The sequence below is a fragment of the Corythoichthys intestinalis genome, chromosome 3, assembly GCF_030265065.1.
Source record: "Corythoichthys intestinalis isolate RoL2023-P3 chromosome 3, ASM3026506v1, whole genome shotgun sequence".
Lineage (NCBI taxonomy): Eukaryota > Metazoa > Chordata > Actinopteri > Syngnathiformes > Syngnathidae > Corythoichthys > Corythoichthys intestinalis.
Window position 1 is genome coordinate 59,948,955 of NC_080397.1, and position 20,367 is coordinate 59,969,321.

At 37.7% G+C, this 20,367-nt stretch overlaps 1 protein-coding gene across 4 annotated transcripts in view; it reads left to right on the forward strand.

Moving 5' to 3' along the window:
• emid1 (EMI domain containing 1) overlaps nucleotides 1-20,367 on the forward strand; it is a 184,793-nt gene that overhangs the window by 130,216 nt on the left and 34,210 nt on the right. For all 4 annotated transcript variants that reach the window (XM_057831311.1, XM_057831312.1, XM_057831313.1 and 1 more), the window contains 5 exons: nucleotides 3,921-4,010; nucleotides 4,100-4,161; nucleotides 4,227-4,359; nucleotides 11,514-11,558; nucleotides 11,636-11,743. In XM_057831311.1, coding sequence (XP_057687294.1) covers nucleotides 3,921-4,010; nucleotides 4,100-4,161; nucleotides 4,227-4,359; nucleotides 11,514-11,558; nucleotides 11,636-11,743 — 438 coding nt within the window. The remainder of the gene's footprint in view (nucleotides 1-3,920; nucleotides 4,011-4,099; nucleotides 4,162-4,226; nucleotides 4,360-11,513; nucleotides 11,559-11,635; nucleotides 11,744-20,367) is intronic.

A 20,367-nucleotide genomic window follows, 5' to 3' on the forward strand; every position in this document is an offset into this window, starting at 1 on the left:
TTTTTTTTTTCCTCAAAAAAAAAAAAAAAAAAAAAAAAAAAACATTGGCCACACTATGTGAAGTTTTTTGTGAAGGTTTTTGGTACAATTGGCCCGAGCCCAATTCTTTATTTCTTAATTTACCCTTTACCCTGAATCAACTGTTAAAAGTTGTTAAAATTGCTCCCATTATTGCATTAGTTCCCTTCTCTCTACTTTCGACATATGAAAGTTTTAAAACTGTTTCATCATTTAAAGATAGATTCAAGTCAAGATTTTGCCGATTTAGAAGTATTTTAGATAAAAAGTTACTTAGGTTCGCTAGGAAGGTTCTCTACAACAGAGCCGTCCTAAAAAGTCTACTGCTTTAAGATGGCGGCTGTCTACTAACTCATGTAGTGCCATGTCTGTCATTTTGCATCTAGTTATATCTATGTACAGTATATGTGATATCTACCATGTCTACCATATCTACCATAACATGCGGGCGTAGTTTGTAGGCTATCGGCTACAACATGTATTATTGGAGCTACCTAGCATCGCGTTTGCTCGGCGTCACAACTTTCTTGCCTCCTCCCTACTCCTGCTCTGCTCTGTCGTCTCGGTGAGTCCGTCTCCCTCAGACTTTTTGACCAATACAGTAACGCATGCCTTTCCGTCCTCAGTAACAATAACGGCGTTGCCAAGATGAAAAAAGTAATTAATTAGGTTACCCACTACTGAAAAAAATAACGCTGTTAGTAACGCCGTTATATTGTAACGCCGTTATTAACAACACTGGATATAAGCAAGAACAAGTTGAATGAATGAATGAACGAATGAATGATTTATTGTCATCATCGGTGTCATTGACAATCATTGGCAATTACAAATGCGATATGATTTGCCCGAAGGAAGGAACCGAAGAAGAAGACAAAGGCAGACGGGAGGAAGTATATGCTTATCAGTTTCCAGTCCCCCCATACACCTAAAGATGCACAATCAGACATGGTACAGTTACATACATCATATGGCACAAACTGTACAATAACACTATCAACAATCTGGCTTTACAATAACTCAGCGTCCAGTCAAGCAGTCAGCAGACAGCAGTCTCTTGCACAAGATTTGAGGTCTGAAGTTCAGGGCGTACAAGGTTATGGCTTTGTCATGTCCCTGACAATCTAGCATCTATTTGCTGTGGGAACATTTTGTTGTGGCTATGTGTTTGGCAAAAGTGATTGTGTGTTATCACAGCTGGTGTGAGTAGCGACTTATTTCCACCCATTTCCAATACTCTGAAAAAAGGCCAGATCGGCCCATTTTTGATCGCGTGATCGAATCAGGAAAATTCCTTACCTTGAGTCTACTGACATGAAGTGACATCATATTGTTTCTTCTACAGGGTTGTGTTCGAACAGATCCAGACTTTCATGATGCAAAACAATCTTTTTGACTCATTTCAGTCCGGACCGAGACCGTGCTTCTCAAAGTCCTAAATGATATTCGTCGGAATACCGATGCAGGCAAATCATCTGTTCTGTTACTATTGGATCTCAGCGCCGCATTCGACACGGTTGATCACAACATAGTACTCAGCAGATTGGAACAGTGGGTAGGGCTTACTGACACTATACTTCAGTGGTTCACATCCTATTTACATGATAGGGATTTCTTTGTGTCAATCGGAAACCATCAGTCAGAACGAACCAAATTCACATGTGGAGTCCCTCAAGGGTCAATTCTTGGACCACTCTTATTCAACATCTATATGCTTCCCTTTGCTCAGATAATGGAACTGTATGACATCTCCTGTCACGCCTATGCAGATGACACACAACTGTACATTTCTGTGTCCCCACATGATTATAGTCCCTTAGTCTCCCTGAGTAAATGCATTCATCAAATCAATGAATGGATGTGCCAGAATTTTCTCCAGTTAAATGTGGAGAAGACAGAGGTGATCATTTTTGGGCCAAAAAAAGGAAAGGTCAAAAATAAGCAGGCAACTTAGCTCAATATCACTTACAGCTACAAATCAAGTCAGAAACCTTGGCGTAATTATTGACTCAGACCTAAAATTTGATTGCCATCTGAAGTCCGTCACTAAATCCGCTTATTACCACCTAAAAAATATAACCAGAATTAAGGGGCATCTAACTCAACAAGACATGGAAAAACTTATGCATGCATTCATTTTCAGCAGATTGGACTATTGCAACGGTATATTTACGGGTTTTGATAAAAAAATCAGTCAGGAAGCTGCAGCTAGTACAGAATGCTGCATCCAGAGTCCTCACAAATACAAGGAAGCTGGACCACATTACACCGGTTTTGAAATCGCTACACTGGCTTCCAGTGAGTCAAAGGATGGACTATAAAATACTACTGCTCGTCTACAAAACACTTAATGGCCTTGGACCAAAATACATGTTTGATTTGTTAGATTCCTATGAGACATCTAGACCCCTAAGGTCGTCTGGAACCGGTCTCCTGCATGTTCCAAGAACAAGAACCAAGCAGGGTGAGGCAGCATTTAGTTATTATGCTCCTCACCTCGGGAACAAGTTACCCGAACGTCTGAAGTATGCTCAAACTGTTAGCTCTTTTAAATCAGGGCTAAAAACGCTTTTGTTTAGCACTGCATATCCATAACTGTCTATATATTTCAATCTATTTACTTTCTATTCCTCTTGTGCTTATCTCCATTGCTGATTTCAATTATTATTAGTAGTAGTAGTAGTTTTTGTTTTATTTTTATTTATTTATTTTTGTTCTATTTGTTATTAAATGCGATTTTTATGTATAATTTTGTTTCCGATTTTGATTGTTGATTGGTTTTTACGTTGTACTGATTTAAATGTGATTTTTATGATCTTCATGTGATGTAAAGCACTTTGAATTGCCTTGTGTTGAATTGTGCTATATAAATACTTGGGCTGTCAAAATTATCGCGTTAACGCGCGGTAATTAATTTTTTAAATTAATCACGTTAAAATATTTGACGCAATTAACGCACATGTCCCCCTCAGACAGTATTCTGCCTTTTGGTAAGTTTACAGCAAGGGTTTTTGTGCTGTCTAACAGCGAACTCTTGTGGTCGCTTTGCGACATGGTTTATTTTTTTCTTGCCAGTTTAATATGGCTGCACGACGTCTTGGGATGACGCCTACGTTGTAATGTTGTGCTTATATGATCCTTGGACAAGATTTGTCCGTTAAGTATGGTTGTTGTAAAGAATGTAAATATTATGTTAGTAAGCGAAATGTTCTATTTTTTATTTTTATGAGACGCTTTTTTGTTTATATTTAGTGAACCTGTATAGCGTGCTAAGCTAACGTTGTTGCTAATGCAATGCTTGTGTACTTTTATTTTTGTAGTTTTATGACGGTCTAAAGAGGACAATGGTTTGAGGCCATTTTATTGATAAATCAGATGAAAAAGGAAGAAGTCTAATTATTAAGGCGTCGTTCACTACCTGTCTAGCTTTGGAAAAAGTAGACGCTTCGGAGTGAGGACAGCATAGACAGATTTAAATGTAGAGTGAAATGCCCACTACAGTCCTTATGTACCGTATGTTGAATGTATATATCCATCTTGTGTCTTATCTTTCCATTCCAACAATTTATTTTACAGAATATATATATAATTTACAGAAAAATATGGCATATTTTATAGATGGTTTGAATTGCGATTAATTGCGATTAATTACGATTAATTAATTTTTAAGCTGTAATTAACTCGATTAGAAATTTTAATCGTTTGACAGCCCTAATTTATTTTTATTCTATTTGTTATTAAATGCGATTTTTATGTATAGTTTTATTTCCGATTTTGATTGTTGATTGGTTTTTACGTTGCATTGATTTAAATGTGATTTTTATGATCTTCATGGATGTAAAGCACTTTGAATTTCCTTGTGTTGAATTGTGCTATATAAATAAATTTGCCTTGCCTTACAGATACTGGAAAACACAAGGTGGCTCAGGAGGCAATAAGAAAACCATCCACACTGCGTCGCCCATCTGCACACGGTGGGGAGCCCAATTCATGTAAGAGCTACAATGTGTTCCAGTTTGACTCATAAAAAAGACTGGCATTTGCCTACCGTGGATGTAAATAGGTATTTTGTGTTTTCTAGACTGCCTCAACTGCAGTCGGATCACTGCAATGAATGATAGGCTGAATTCGCTGGAGACTAAGGTTTGTACACTAATGCAACATAGATTAGGATGTACTGTGTGTGAGTTAACATGTTTCATCACTAGGTCCAAGTACTCACTGCCTTGCCGTCCGTATCTCAACGCCAACCTCTGTCCAGAGGAAAAGGTACACCTGAGGCTGCCTTATTGTTGGGCGCAGCTCCTGCTAAAGGGGCTCCGGGTGAACAGGGACCTGCTGGTGGGTATAAGTTACTGTCAAGAAAGGTTTAATGATTATACTCTACTTGAAATAAGTGGGAGTCCACACTTTAAATAATCTTTCACCATTACCAACCACTCTTGCCCTTTCTACCTGCACACGTATGCACTTATATATATCCTATTTCCTACTGTCCACATACACTCATTTCCTGCTGTCTGAGTAAGGGAGTCATTTGAGGTGGTCGTTTACGGAGCTCAAGGCAAGCACTTCACTTTTTCTTTCCTGAACTTGAGCCCAGATTTGGCTGCAGCAATAACGGAACGAATGGAACCTGCTGAAATTGAACGTTCATTTAGCTTGGTGCAAAGAAACAATTGCCGCATTTAAATATAAACGATTAAGAAAAAAAAAAACTAAGACTGGGAAACTCAAGGGCGTACGTTTGGTCTCAACATTGGTAGGGACGCTATTACAGCATAACCTGCAAGTATTTTTTGCTGGGGACGGGACATAAATAATAGGGTTGGGAATCTCTGGCATGAATCCGATTCGATATGTATCTAGATACACAGGTTACGATTCGATTAAAAAAACGATACATTTTTAAGGCCGAGCGATTCGATACGATTCGACACAGTGTAAGAACGATACGGTTCGATAGAGTGAAAACGATACGATAGTAAATATTTGTTGTGTGTGTTTGTACAGTATTTTGAACATAAGACCACATTTCTAATATAGCAAAATTAAACAAAATGTCATACCAATGTTATGTTTTATTTTTTATGAAAAAAAAAATAAGGCTTTATATATGACCGTCATTTTGTTGGATGGGATTGATAATAAAATAAAACTCCAGTGACAGACAACAATAAAGTGCAGTAATTCAATTACTGTATTTCCTGGTGTTCTTAACACAAGAGATAAGTAATTTAAGTGCAAACTTTCAACATAAACATCTTACAGACAAAAAATATTAATTAGATGCAGCAGCTCTAGAAAAAAAACAATTAAACCAGCTAGTGTTATCATAAATAAATAATAAATTATCCTTTACGACTGGTATAATTGGGGGAATAAAAACATGGCATTTTAGACGGACAGGTCAATAATCATTACTTTAACCTAATACACAGCAAAGTCATTCACTTATGCCTGTGCTTCCTCATTTTTTATTCATCACTGTCCATATCTTTTTTGAAGGGCAGATTTTTCTTGAGGAAGATCAACTAATCCACATGTTCATGTTTAAGTAGACTGCGTTTCGTGGAAACAATATACCGCCCTTTCCACCATTGTATTGGGTTATTTTTCAGGGTTACAAACTCACGATCTCTGTACCGCTCCACACTTCACACAAGCTCTGTCCCATGCAAACAGACCTGGCTGCCTTCATCACTTCAAAGTCCGACTTGTTTTCCTGGGTGCGTTGAAAATCAATCGCTGCACGTCGCTGGCGTGGTGCGCAAACTGTCCATTGTTTTAGCATGTTGCTTCGTTGCCAATACTAGTTTCGTTTTTGGCTGTGAAAAAATGCTACGCAGCGTGCGTTAGTTGTTTCGTTAGCTCTCGCGTTGTTATGACACGCCCGTGACGATCGGGTAATGACGGCGACTAGTAGAGGTTCTGCCGAAATGCATGGGAAGTTGAGGCAACCACGACTGTGAGTAGTGCTTGTCCATATTATATCATGCGTGCGGTCTCGATCTAAGTGTGCTGTGTGATGAATGACACAAGCGCAGCATGTGAAGTAAAAGCTAAATTATTATCATATTACGCAATGCATTGAACTAGGCATTAGAAGCCGATTCTTGTGCTCGCGATAGCCGAATTCTATCTGTACTATCGGTTCATTGACTATTTAATGGCTAATTACTGTCGAATGGTAACTTTACTATCGATACATCTGTATCTCTCCCCTGTAAAACCGGATATCCGGGCGTATCGGTTTATTGTTCTCAAGCTTAATTAATAAGACCAAACAGATTGGGTACATTTCTAAAAAATAGCTGCTTACTACATGAAAATGAAAAAAAAGTTAAAATTATTTTCATAGTGAGAAAGTCATTTTTCAAAATGCTTGCTTCATTTGAAGGAAATTAACAGTGGTTGTGTGTTTTGTGTAGTTTTTTGGGGGGGGAGGGTTCAAAATGTGCATAGGCTGCAAATATACTTTCTTTTAAAAATTATGTCGAAAATAAATACATTTTTAATAACTAAATGCACAAAATGCACAGTTAAATTAAAGTTGACAGTAGAAAACATACAGGAAGACACATCTAAGCAGCTTTCTACTCGAGTTTTACAGGTTAGCAAGTTCACACAGCTTAATGTTATGCTAACTCGGATGCAGGTCGGACTTTTAGTAGCAAAATTAGTCGCTTAAAAGTTGGTGGGGACAATTTGAGCATTCTGAAAAGTTGGTAGTGTTATGTCCCTACCGTCCCTATGAAAACCTACGTCCTTGGGGAAATTTAACTAGTTAACTTTGAGTTAACTCAGGCCATAGATTTCACTATCAGTTGACGAGCCAGCTCGTATGGGGTGGACAAGTGTCTTTATGCTGCCTTCGACCTCAAACAAGTTCATCTGATTCAGGATAATGGAGTGGAGGTGGACTTTTACCGTATTGGCCCGAATATAAGACGGTGTTTTTTTTTGCATTGAAATAAGACTGAAAAAGTCGGGGTCATCTTACATTCGCGGTCTAGACATTATACTCATTCACAACGCTAGATGGCACCAGATATCTTTGAAGCGATGTTCTGTCATGACAGATCTCAGCTACTCTCAAGTTTAACCAGTTTGCATTATTTTATTGTAATTTTTCCTTATTCAGATTTGTTTCAAGACTACAGTTGCAGTTAGACTTTGATGGTTAATGCAGTTATTGCAATTTTGTTGTTTTATCACAATAGATTGGTTTATTTACATTTCAAAAACCAGAAGCCATTCATTTACGAATGTGATTGCACTTTAGTTTACATATTTAAATGTTCAGATATTAAGATTTGAATGAGGCAAAATAACATGCTTTTTCTCTCAAAAATATTATAATCATTTGTTGCAGATGTCCTGTAATTATTTTCTGCATAAAAATTAATTTGGTATTAGAAAAGTCTTTTTTTCAAACTTGAGTCTTGAAAAAGAGGGGGTCGTCATATAATCAGGCCCGTCTTATATTCGGGCCAATACAGTAAGTCATTTGTACTTATTTTTCTGAATGTATGTTACTTATAATTATTTATAAAAGCACAACAAAAAGTAAATGTTTACATTATTTCCAATTATATAATTTACATCCTATGTTCTTAGTAGAGTTAAGTAGTTAAAATTGAGATTTGGCATTTAGTATGTGAGGAAATTAGGGAAAATAAAATTAGGAGATGGAGGTTGGGGTAATAGCTGTTTTTGTAACTTTTATTTTGCAAATCATTGAAATTTTTTGAATGAAAATCAGTTTTTGTATGTGAAATAACTGACCAAAACAGTTTTCCGTAGTTTTGCCCCCCCCCATAAATAAATAAATAATACAATTTCTGGCTCCGTGGCGACCTTCACGTCTGGGAGTTCCGGCAAAAAATTCTAACCACTGTCACCCCTGCTCACAGCGGATGAAAATTTGAGACTCATCCACGATTTCTAAGTGGGAGAACTTGTAAAATAGCAGAGTGTTCAAATACTTATTTTTTTGCACGTTATGTATTATAGTCTGAGTGTATAGCACACCTGTCAAGTTATACGGTTTAGGTATAATTTGTACAAGTGAGCACCGATTTTTAAATGTGTACGCCGTACGTTCAAATCTGTACGTTTTTCGTGCATTACGTTTTTTTTCCCCCTTCGGATTTTGTCACCGTTTTGGCAACGAGACAATGTGCATTACTATGCATTACTACGTTGGTTGAATGACGCGAGAAAAGTCAGAGACACGGAGAAAGAAGAGTGGGAGTGGGAAAGCGGCAGTTGTGACGCCGTTACAAACGCGATGCTAGGCTAGGTGGCTCCAATAATACCTGACTGTAGCCGACAGCCCACAAACTACGCCCACATGATGCTACGCTAGATATCACATGTATATGAACTAGGGCTGTCAAGGGCGTTAACGGGCAGTAATTAATTTTTTAGATTAATCACGTTAAAATATTTGACGCAATTAATGCACATGCCCCGCTCAAACAGATTAAAATGACTGCACAGTGCAATGTCCAAGTGTCCATATGAAATGTTTTTTTAGTTTTGGCACCCTCTGCTGGCGCTTGTGTGCGACTGATTTTATGGGGTTAAGCACCCATGAGCATTGTGTAATTATTGACATCAACAATGGCGTGCTACTAGTTTATTTTTTGATTGAAAATTTTACTAATTTTATTAAAACGAAAACATTAAGAGGGGTTTTAATATAAAATTTCTATAACTTGTACTAACATTTTTCTTTTAAGAACTACAAGTCTTTCTATCCATGGATCGCTTTAACAAAATGTTAATAATGTTAATAACAAATAAACAAATACAGTACTTATGTACCGTATGTTGAATGTATATATCCGTCTTGTCTTATCTTTCCATTCCAAGAATAATTTACAGAAAAATATGGCATATTTTATAGATGGTTTGAATTGCGATTAATTACGATTAATGAATTTTTAAGCTGTAATTAACGCGATTAAAAATTTTAATCGTTTGACAGCCCTAATATGAACTAGATGCGAAATGATACACTTGCTTTTCTGAGAAGTCGACTTAAAGCAGTCGACTTCTCAGAAAGGCTCTGTTGTAGTGAAACTTCCTAGCGAACCTAAGTAAGTTTTTTTTATCTAAAATACTCCTAAATTGGCAAAATCTTGACTTGAATCTATCTTTAAATGATGAAACAGTTTTAAAACTTTCACATGTTGAAAGTAGACAGAAGGGAACTAATGCTAAAATGGGTGCAATTTTAACAACTTTAACAGTTGATTCACATCATTAAATGACTTCCAAACATAGCAAAGGTTACTATGTTGTTTTTTGAAAGATACTGGAACACGAGTTACTTTGCCAAGTAACTAATTACTCTTAAGTTCAGGTAACTGAGTTACTAGCTCAATTACTTTTTGGGCAGAAGTTATTTGTAACTGTAATTAATTACTTTTTTAAAGTAAGATTAACAACACTGGTCATAAAGATGCAGTCTGCAGAATGAAAAGTGACGAAAGTGAAGATTTTATTCTTCCAATTTGTTGCCAAACACAATTTGCCCGCAACTATTCCTGATCACTTCTCAGAATTAGCAAAAGAAATGTTCCCTGACTCAAAGATTACATCGGTAAATTCATTCTATTGATTGACCTTTTTAATTTATATTTGGACACACAAACAAACTACCTTCAAGTCAAACTGAATTGCGAGCTGAAGTGCAGCCATCAAAAGTAGGGCTATCAAACGATTAAAATTTTTAATCGAGTTAATCACAGCTTAAAAATTAATTAATCGTAATTAATCGCAATTCAAACCATCTATAAAATATGCCATATTTTTCTGTAAATTATTGTTGGAATGGAAAGATAAGACACAAGACGGATATATACATTCAACATATCGTACATAAGTACTGTATTTGTTTATTATAACAATAAATCAACATGATGGCATTAACATTAACATTCTGTTAAAGCGATCCATGGATAGAAAGACTCGTAGTTCTTAAAAGATAAATGTTAGTACAAGTTATAGAAATTAAAACCCCTCTTAATGTTTTCGTTTTGATTAAATTTGTAAAAATTTCAATCAAAAAATAAATTAGTAGCTCGCCATTGTTGATGTCAATAATTACATTACGTTATGGTGCTTAAACCCATAAATTCAGTCGCACCAAAGCACCAGCAGAGGGAGACAAAAAACACAAATAACAAGTGGACATTCTGTCATTTTAATCTGTTTGAGCGGGGCATGTGCGTTAATTGCGTCAAATATTTGAACATGATTAATTTAAAAAATTAATTACCGCTCGTTAACGCGATAATTTTGACAGCCCTAATCAAAAGACATGATAGAAATTGCCAAAAGTGCTACATACAATTATAACCAAAGTCACTGTTAAATTTTAGTAATCATGATGTAGCTGAAGATATTGATTGTTCTTTGATTGCACCAGGTTATATGTGACAATATTACCAATAAATTCATAGTATTATTTTAAAAATTGAGTTTTATTTTTGTTTCATATTGCATGCTATATAAAACGTTGTAAGTAGGGCTGTCAAAATTATCGCTTTAACGGGCGTTAATTAATTTTTTAATTAATCACGTTAAAATAATTGAGGCAATTAATGCACATGCCCCGCTCAAACAGATTAAAATGACAGCACAGAGACATGTCCACTTGTTACTTGTGTTTCTTGTCTCCCTCTGCTGGCGCTTTGGTGCGACTGAATTTATGGGTTTAAGCACAATGAGCATTGTGTAATTATTGACATCAACAATAGCAAGCTACTAGTTTATTTTTTGATTGAAATTTTTACAAATTTTATTAAAACGAAAACATTAAGAGGGGTTTTAATAAAAAATTTCTATAACTTGTACTAATATTTATCCTTTAAGAACTACAAGTCTTTGTATCCATGGATCGCTTTAACAGAATGTTAATAATGTTAATGCCATCTTGCTGATTTATTTTTATAATAAACAAATACAGTACTTATGTACAGTATGTTGAATGTATATATCCGTTTTGTGCCTTATCTTTCCGTTCCAACAATAATTTACAGAAAAATATGGCATATTTTATACATGGTTTGAATTTTGATTAATTACGATTAATTAATTTTTAAGCTGTGATTAACTCGATTAAGAATTTTAATCGTTTGACAGCCCTAGTTGTAAGATTAGTCGCCAATTTGTGAGGGCATACCCCACTATTTGTACGATTGCCAATGGCCTCGGGTTGACAGGTACGGTATAGCAATGCAAATAATTGCAGTCAATAGAAATAATCTCATGTTATTAATTGTAATGAAGAATTCAAATTGTTGTCCAGCCTAAAAAAAAAAAAACACATTACCGATACAGATCAAATGCTTTTGGATGATAAGAATAATTCCATTTACACCAACAATCAATCTTTAGTTTGACTATTTGCTTTTGCCCTTTGGGTTTTGTAGCTCAGTGGAGGTAATTAGCAGCAGCGCAATTATGTCCATCTATTACAGGTCCTCAGGGTGAAAGAGGCAACGATGGTCTTCCAGGCAGAGATGGTAAATTATTCTTACAGTTGAAAATCAAATCAAAATCCTTGTGTATGGGTAGTGATGATTATATTCACCTCCATTAGGGAAAGCAGGATCTCGAGGCTTGCCAGGTCCCAGTGGACCCCGGGGTGACGCGGGTGCAAGGGGCCCACCTGGAAGTCCTGGTTTGAAGGGAATCTCAGGACCTGTAGGTAAGACCATCACCAGAGGTGGACTGGCCATCGGGCGTACCGGGCACTTCTCTGTTTTTTTTAAAAAAATTTTATCTAGTGCAATTTTCACATAAGTTTTCAACAGCCAATGAATCACTCAATTTTCACATAGGGCTGGGCGATATGGCCTTAAGTACGTATCACGATAAATTGAGCAGATTTACCTCGATAACGATAAATTCTCGTTAAATTTATTTACCAGCTTTCAATTTAACAATTGCACATGCAGTCTAAACATTAAGTATAAAAAAAAAAAATCTTGTAAACAATCAGAATTCTTGTGTGAACATTTATAACACCTTGTATGACTTGAAAAATATCATCACTTGAATTTCATTAAATTCATTCCGCATTGTTATACACTAGATAGTGGCATACGTTTAGATATTTAGAGTAGATACAAATACGACACATCCACCCGCCCCCCAGAAATGATACTTAATTAAAAAATAAAATGTTTCTCAAACCTTTCCTTTCTTTTATTCGGCTCAAGGCCATGTCATGTGGATATTAAGTGAATGTCTTTTCAAATTAAAAAAAAAAAAAAATTACTTACATCTTATAATCCTTACAGTATGCAATAAATAATATTCCTGTTCCCAAGCACTGTGCTTACTGTACTGTAATTTTTACAAAAAATAAACAATACATAGTTACTCCCCGTCATCTAGGACGAGCCACTTACAAGACTAGCACTGTCGTGTATTACAAATACTGCTTTGAACATATCTTCACAGACAAAAGCAATGACACAGGCTTAAAGAGGTCAACTTTAATTGTGTAAATCACACTTAATGACGACACGATCTCCTGGTTGAAATAGACGACATCCACTTAATTCTATTGAAGATATGTAATGCTGAGTGAGGCAATTTGTCAACTTTACTTTTAAAAAGAAACGTGCACTGTTTATCCAGTAGATGGGGCTCTTGCAGTGTGTCAAACAGTGTTTCAATTTAGGGCAATTGTCTTAAAAGTGGTTCATTGTTTCAGAAAGCCTCGGTTTTTCCATCCCTATCTGGAACCCGTCAAGAGTTTACTTAATGTCGGGTGAAAGTTTGGCGAAGCTAACTTAAGCCCGACTTCATCCCGTTTACTTGTAGCGTTAGCCGCTAGCGTTAGCAGCTATCGTTAGCCTACCGGGCTTCTGTTTGATTGGCTTCCTGAAAACCATGTGACTCCAAACGTAAGCACACTGTCTGCTTTCTTAAAGGGGAATGAACATAGCCGAACAACACAGAGTCAAAGCGGGATGAAAAGACTATATTTTTCTTCTTTTATTAAACTACCGAATTTGCCGACATGGTCAAAATTACGTCGGTCATCGTGAAGAATTTCGGTAACGGTAAATTTTCGGTTTACCGCCCTGCTCTATTTTCACATCAGAAAAAACTGTAGTGCATGGCTAATCAATTGAATACAGTAAGAAGAGAAGATCTGAAATCCCTTATATTATTGCACTATGGTCCTCGTCGCAATATTTTCCCTCCAGCTGGTATTTTGTACGGAATTTTCACAATCTTTTGCACGGAAACAGGCAGGCGTACAGTAAATGCCATACGGGAAAAGACTCCACAAGCTACGCTAAGCTAGCTCTAGGTACGGTACAGTAAAGTCACGATACAGTAAAGTCAAGGTTCGGTACGATTTTCGATACAAGGGACACACATTTCGATTTGATTCCAATACATTTAGTGCTCTGAAACAAAAAATACAAGTGTTTTTTTTTTTTTTTTTTTTTAATTTTACTAACAAGCAAAAATAACACCATCATATAAACATGCATTATAGTGCATAATATTTATGTGCTTATTTCTTACTGATCTGAAGAAGTTATGTATAAAATTACTCAGTACAATCTTTACGGTTTGTAAAGTGAGGCGGGGCACACTGTTGATTGCTACTCCTCTCTTAGCAGGTATGTTTACCACATGAGCAAAACATTCTATTTGTTGTCGGAGTCCATCTGTGTCACGTACTGAATTAACAATATTTGCAGCTTACAGCATTATCTATAGTCACTGCCTCACTGGTATGGATTGATTTGGCCTGCATAACTTCCATTCAGTCATGGCGGTTTTTAATTCATTGATGTAGTATATGGACTACGCATCCCATGATCACTCTAGGCTCACGCAGCCAATGGCATGGGACTTGGGGGATCTAACGTAGCACATCTAGGTTGCTATTTGATGATATCCAGTGTGTGCGCGCGAGTGTTTTCGGGCATTAATAAAGTTAACAAACGCCACAGAAGTCACATCTGCTCATTACTGCACAACACCAGCATTTGACAATTGACTTTCATAAACAGGACGAGTTTGAAGTACAGCGCTCTTAATTTGACACTCATTGCTCATTATGTAATCGTGAGTTAGCGCTTTGTGTCCCAGGATCTTAAGCTGCCTGTTGTGGAAGTGCGCCTATTCGTTGCAGCCTAGTCAGCCACAATATATTGGCGGACGTTGTTATACGTATCCGTAAAGACGGTCTTTGTTAAAAATGTACCAGTGGGGATGGCATATTAGCGCACCCAAAATGCTGCCAAACAACAGATCTGTGCGACATTAAAGCTGGCAAGCCGCCTCCTTAAGATTCTGTCTTACCTCACGAGCAATGATGCTCGTCCGCCACAGCTCCCACTTATCAGGCAGTTTGGAGTAGGAGGCGAGCTGCTAGCGGCAGAGTTTGTTGTGTCAAGGCAAAGCTGCGCCGGACATTTTAGCGAGAGAGACGACAAAAATAAATTTGGAAAATACATTTCGGAAGCTTTTCATTTGGATCGAATATTTTTGCTATTGAGTCGAAGAGGACGTATTGAACGTTTCAATATAAAACCGAGTACTGTTGCATCCTTAGCTAGCACCACCCGCGCTTGGGTTTTACAGGAAAATACGATGTTTCATAAGGGCTACCTTGGCCCAAAGTTGACAGGTATTTTATACATGAGGCTAGAGTTGCTTCAGTTACAAGAATTCTTTTTACAAAAGGTAAAAATTAGGGCTGTCAAATGATTAAAATTTTTAATTGAGTTAATTAAAGCTTAAAAATTAATTCATCGTAATTAATTGCAATTCAAACCATCTATAAAATATGCCATATTTTTCTGTAAATTATTGTTGGAATGGAAAGATAAGACACAAGACGGACACAAATGACACTGTGCTGTCATTTTAATCTGTTTGAGCGGGGCATGTGCGCTAAATGCGTCAAATATTTTAACGTGATTAATTTAAAAAATTAATTACTGCTCGTCAACACAATAATTTTGACAGCCCTAGTAAAAATCATCATTTATTCATTAATTAGTGATCCAGCAAGGGTGGATACCAGGGCAATTTTTGGTTCCGGTCCACCCCTGGCCATCACAGAACCTTGCCACAACCGACTGAATATTTTGACATGAGACAAACCATTTCAAAACTTTATCTTAAATTTGTGTTTCTTGGAACGGCAGAGAGGACTTTACTTGAATCTCAACTTTTAAGGAATTTGATTGACCAAACATTGGAGGAAACAAGACTGAGCCACGATATCCGGCTTTAGAGTGTTAGTATTCCACTTGAACAACTTGGTCAATCCAAAAAGGAGCTCCAGCTGTAGTCCGACAGACATTTTGCCTGCTAACTTGCTGAATTTGGGCCATTTGTTTCATTTCATTTGGATGTTTGGAATAGTTCTTTTTCACAAGGCATTAAAACTCTCAACTACTTCAAGTCTACTTTTGCACCGACACGTGCGGCTGTAGCTCATGGTCACCAATCAGAGTATAAACAGAGGAATAAACCTGCTCCGTGTATTCAGCCCTCGAATAAATCAACTGTAGGAAAAAGTAAATCCACAGGCAGCTGTGACTTGAATGATAATAAAGCAAATAGTGGTGCATGTGTGTCATAACATCTGCTCTCGACGCACGCTGTTATTTCTCCGTTCTGGATCGCGAAGGCCTTTTAAAATTTGTATGACCTGTGTTCTGAACCTGCTGCTGGGAATCGACTAGACATTGACCGTTTTTTTTTAACAAACGTATTCTCCGAGGAACATTCGACTTCAACCTAAGTGAATATGAGCTATATATACACAAATCGGAGACCCTTATGCTTTCCATGTGCTTGTGATGTTATTGTTTTTCTTCCTACATTACTTCATAACCGCCCTAAATCAGTGCTACATAAGGTATCCAAAAAGTATGATTTCCTCATTGTACTTATTTCTATAAAGAGATAAACATGGGATTGGACTGTGTCCAATATAATGCAAAACTAATTTTGACTTTAAAGACAGGTTCATGGGAAAATGGAAATACAGGTAGTCCTCGGGTTACGAGATACTCAACTTAAGCAATTTTGACTTGTTTTTTGTTTTGTTTTGTTTATTTTTTGTCACGTAAACCATACCCATATACAGTGCCTTGCAAAAGTATTCGGCCCCCTTGAATCTTGCAACCTTTCGCCACATTTCAGGCTTCAAACATAAAGATATGAAATTGAATTTTTTTGTCAAGAATCAACAACAAGTGGGACACAATCGTGAAGTGGAACAACATTTATTGGATAATTTAAACTTTTTTAACAAATAAAAAACTGAAAGGAGGGGCGTGCAATATTATTCGGCCCCCTTGCGTTAATACTTTGTAGCGCCACCTTTTGCTCCAATTACAGCTGCAAGTCGCTTGGGGTATGTTTCTATCAGTTTTGCACATTGAGAGACTGACATTCTTGCCCATTCTTCCTTGCAAAACAGCTCGAGCTCAGTGAGGTTGGATGGAGAGTGTTTGTGAACAGCAGTCTTCAGCTCTTTCCACAGATTCTCGATTGGATTCAGGTCTGGACTTTGACTTGGCCATTCTAACACCTGGATACGTTTATTTTTTAACCATTCCATGCTATATAAATAAATTTGCCTTGCCTTGCCTTGCCTTGTAGATTTGGCTTTATGTTTTGGATCATTGTCCTGTTTGGAAGATAAATCTCCGTCCCAGTCTCAGGTCTTGTGCAGATACCAACAGGTTTTCTTCCAGAATGTTCCTGTATTTGGCTGCATCCATCTTCCCGTCAATTTTAACCATCTTCCCTGTCCCTGCTGAAGAAAAGCAGGCCCAAACCATGATGCTGCCACCACCATGTTTGACAGTGGGGATGGTGTGTTCAGGGTGATGAGCTGTGTTGCTTTTACGCCAAACATATCGTTTTGCATTGTGGCCAAAAAGTTCAATTTTGGTTTCATCTGACCAGAGCACCTTCTTCCACATGTTTGGTGTGTCTCCCAGGTGGCTTGTGGCAAACTTTAAACGAGACTTTTTATGGATATCTTTGAGAAATGGCGTTCTTCTTGCCACTCTTCCATAAAGGCCAGATTTGTGCAGTGTACGACTGATTGTTGTCCTATGGACAGACTCTCCCACCTCAGCTGTAGATCGTTGCAGTTTATCCAGAGTGATCATGGGCCTCTTGGCTGCATCTCTGATCAGTTTTCTCCTTGTTTGAGAAGAAAGTTTGGAAGGACGGCCGGGTCTTGGTAGATTTGCAGTGGTCTGATGTTCCTTCCATTTCAACATGATGGCTTGCACAGTGCTCCTTGAGATGTTTAAAGCTTGGGAAATCTTTTTGTATCCAAATCCGGCTTTAAACTTCTCCACAACAGTATCTCGGACCTGCCTGGTGTGTTCCTTGGTTTTCATAATGCTCTCTGCACTTTAAACAGAACCCTGAGACTATCACAGAGCAGGTGCATTTATACGGAGACTTGATTACACACAGGTGGATTCTATTTATCATCATCAGTCATTTAGGACAACATTGGATCATTCAGAGATCCTCACTGAACTTCTGGAGTGAGTTTGCTGCACTGAAAGTAAAGGGGCCGAATAATATTGCACGCCCCACTTTTCAGTTTTTTATTTGTTAAAAAAGTTGAAATTATCCAATAAATGTTCTTCCACTTCACGATTGTGTCCCACTTGTTGTTGATTCTTGACAAAAAAATTAAATTTCATATCTTTATGTCTGAAGCCTGAAATGTTGCGAAAGGTTGCAAGATTCAAGGGGGCCGAATACTTTTGCAAGGCACTGTACATGCTATTTATTTTATAATGGGTGTGTTAGAGTAATACAAACAGTAAAAATGGGAAAGGACGCTATTCCCTTCAGGCAATTGTGCTTTTTGAAGCTTTTTACTTCCTTCACTTTTGACAATTTGTAAAGCTCTAACACGCATATGTACACTTATGTTCAAAACAAAACGCACTTTAACAATAAAACACTTGACAGAAAACAATTGGTGTTCAAACATCCATGTAGTCTAATCGATATGTAAATTTAGTAGATTAGATTAGCCGAATTTGCCTAACAAAAGTCCGCTTGCTTAAATGCTATGAATGCTAACGTATTTACAATTCTCATTGAAAATCGCTCACATGTAACACCACAAACTGTAGCTGTAAAATCAATTAAAAATGCATATGTAAACATATATTAGCAGAAACAACTTACAGTTATCTTTTTTATCTATTTCAGACATCGGACTCTGCTTCTCAGTCATGTAAGGCAACAGTCAAGCCAGACCCAATGTTGCCACCAGAGGGCAGTGTATCCTCCATCAGTACACAAAATACAATACGTTTGGACTTTCTGGATAGTTATTTATAAGGCTCATTCCAATTGACGTGGAAATTCAGGTTACGTCACCAGCGTAGGAACTCGTTCGTAACCCAGGGACTACCTGTAAATTGAACTTTGTGTCATAGATGACAAATGCAAAGCTGGTTGAATATGTTTTGACATTATTTGGGCTAGGTAAGCGGGTCATTTGAAATGGTTGTATGTAGCTCAGACTATGCTCCCAATCATCCCGACTGCTTATGCTGCAACTTTAAGTGAAAATGACCAATATGTGTGTCAAACCAGGGTTGTAATAACATCACCTCACAAAGTAATAATTGTCAGACTACGCCTGTCAGTTCTAGTACAGTGAGGTGCCACAGTAAAAGGAAGTGGCTATATTACCTTTAAGTCTAAACAATGATGTCAGATGTTGTTATAGCGTTGCCTTGTTTCCACTATTGAAAATCTGCAATGAGGGGGCCGCACTTCCTCTGACTGGCCCATGCAAGCTTGTCAATGAATTTCTGCCAGTAATACTTTGTTGCACATATAATTTTGCTTATGCAGATTGAATTACCTTGTGTTGAATTGTGCTATACAAATGAATTTGCCTTGCCTTATTCGAGTTTCATTAGAGACATTCCACCTCTTAATTACAGACAAACAACATCAGTCATATACACCACGAAAAGACATTGGCACAACCGTGCACCAACCAGAATTTTATAATTGGTCCTCCTCTTTCATTGGTGTTTTTGTAAAAATGACTGATGACATATGAAGGTAGGCTTCATACCAGGTAAATTAAATGTTACACGTACAGTGGGGCAAATAGGTATTTGGTCAACCACCAATTGTGCAAGTTCTCTTACTTGAAAAGATTAGAGAGGCCTGTAATTGTCAACATGGTTAAACCTCAACCATCAGACAGAAAATCACATTGTTTGATTTTTAAAGAATTCATTTCCAAATTAGAGTGGAAAATAAGTATTTGGTCACCTACAAACAAGCAAGATTTCTGGTTGTCAAAGAGGCCTAACTTCTTCTAACAAGGTCTAACGAGGCTCCACTTGTTACCTGTATTTATGGCACCCGTTTAAACTCATTATCGGTATAAAAGACACCTGTCCACAACATCAGTCAGTCACACTCCAAACTCCACTATGGCCAAGACCAAAGAGCTGTCAAAGGACACCAGAGACAAAATTGTAGACCTGCACCAGGCTGGGAAGACTGAATCTGCAATACGTAAAATGCTTTGTGTAAAGAAATCAACTGTGGGAGCAATTATTACAAAGTAGAAGACGTGCAAGACCACTGATAATCTCCCTCGATCTGGGGCTCCATGCAAGATCTCACCTCGTGGTGTCAAAATGATAACAAGAACGGTGAGCAAAAATCCCAGAACCACACGGGGGCACCTAGTGAATGATCTACATAGAGCTGGGACCAAAGTAACAAAGGCTACTGTCAGTAACACAATGCGCCGCCAGGGACTCAAATCCTGCACTGCCAGATGTGTCCCTCTGCTGAAGCCAGTACACGTCCAGGCCCGTCTGCGGTTCGCTAGAGAGCATTTGGATGATCCAGAAGAGGACTGGGAGAATGTCTTATGGTCAGATGAAACCAAAATAGAACTTTTTGGTAGAAACGCAGGTTCTCGTATTTGGAGGAGAAAGAATACTGAATTGCATCCGAAGAACACCATACCCACTGTGAAGCATGGGGGTGGAAACATCATGCTTTGGGGCTGTTTTTCTGCAAAGGAACCAGGACGACTGATCTGTGTAAAGGAAAGAATGAATGGGGTCATGTATCGAGAGATTTTGAGTGAAAATATCCTTCCATCAGCAAGGGCATTGAAGATGAGACGTGGCTGGATCTTTCAGCATGACAGTGATTCCAAACACACAGCCAGGGCAACAAAGGAGTGGCTTCGTAAGAAGCATTTAAAAGTCCTGGAGTGGCCTAGCCAGTCTCCAGATCTCAAGCCCATGGAAA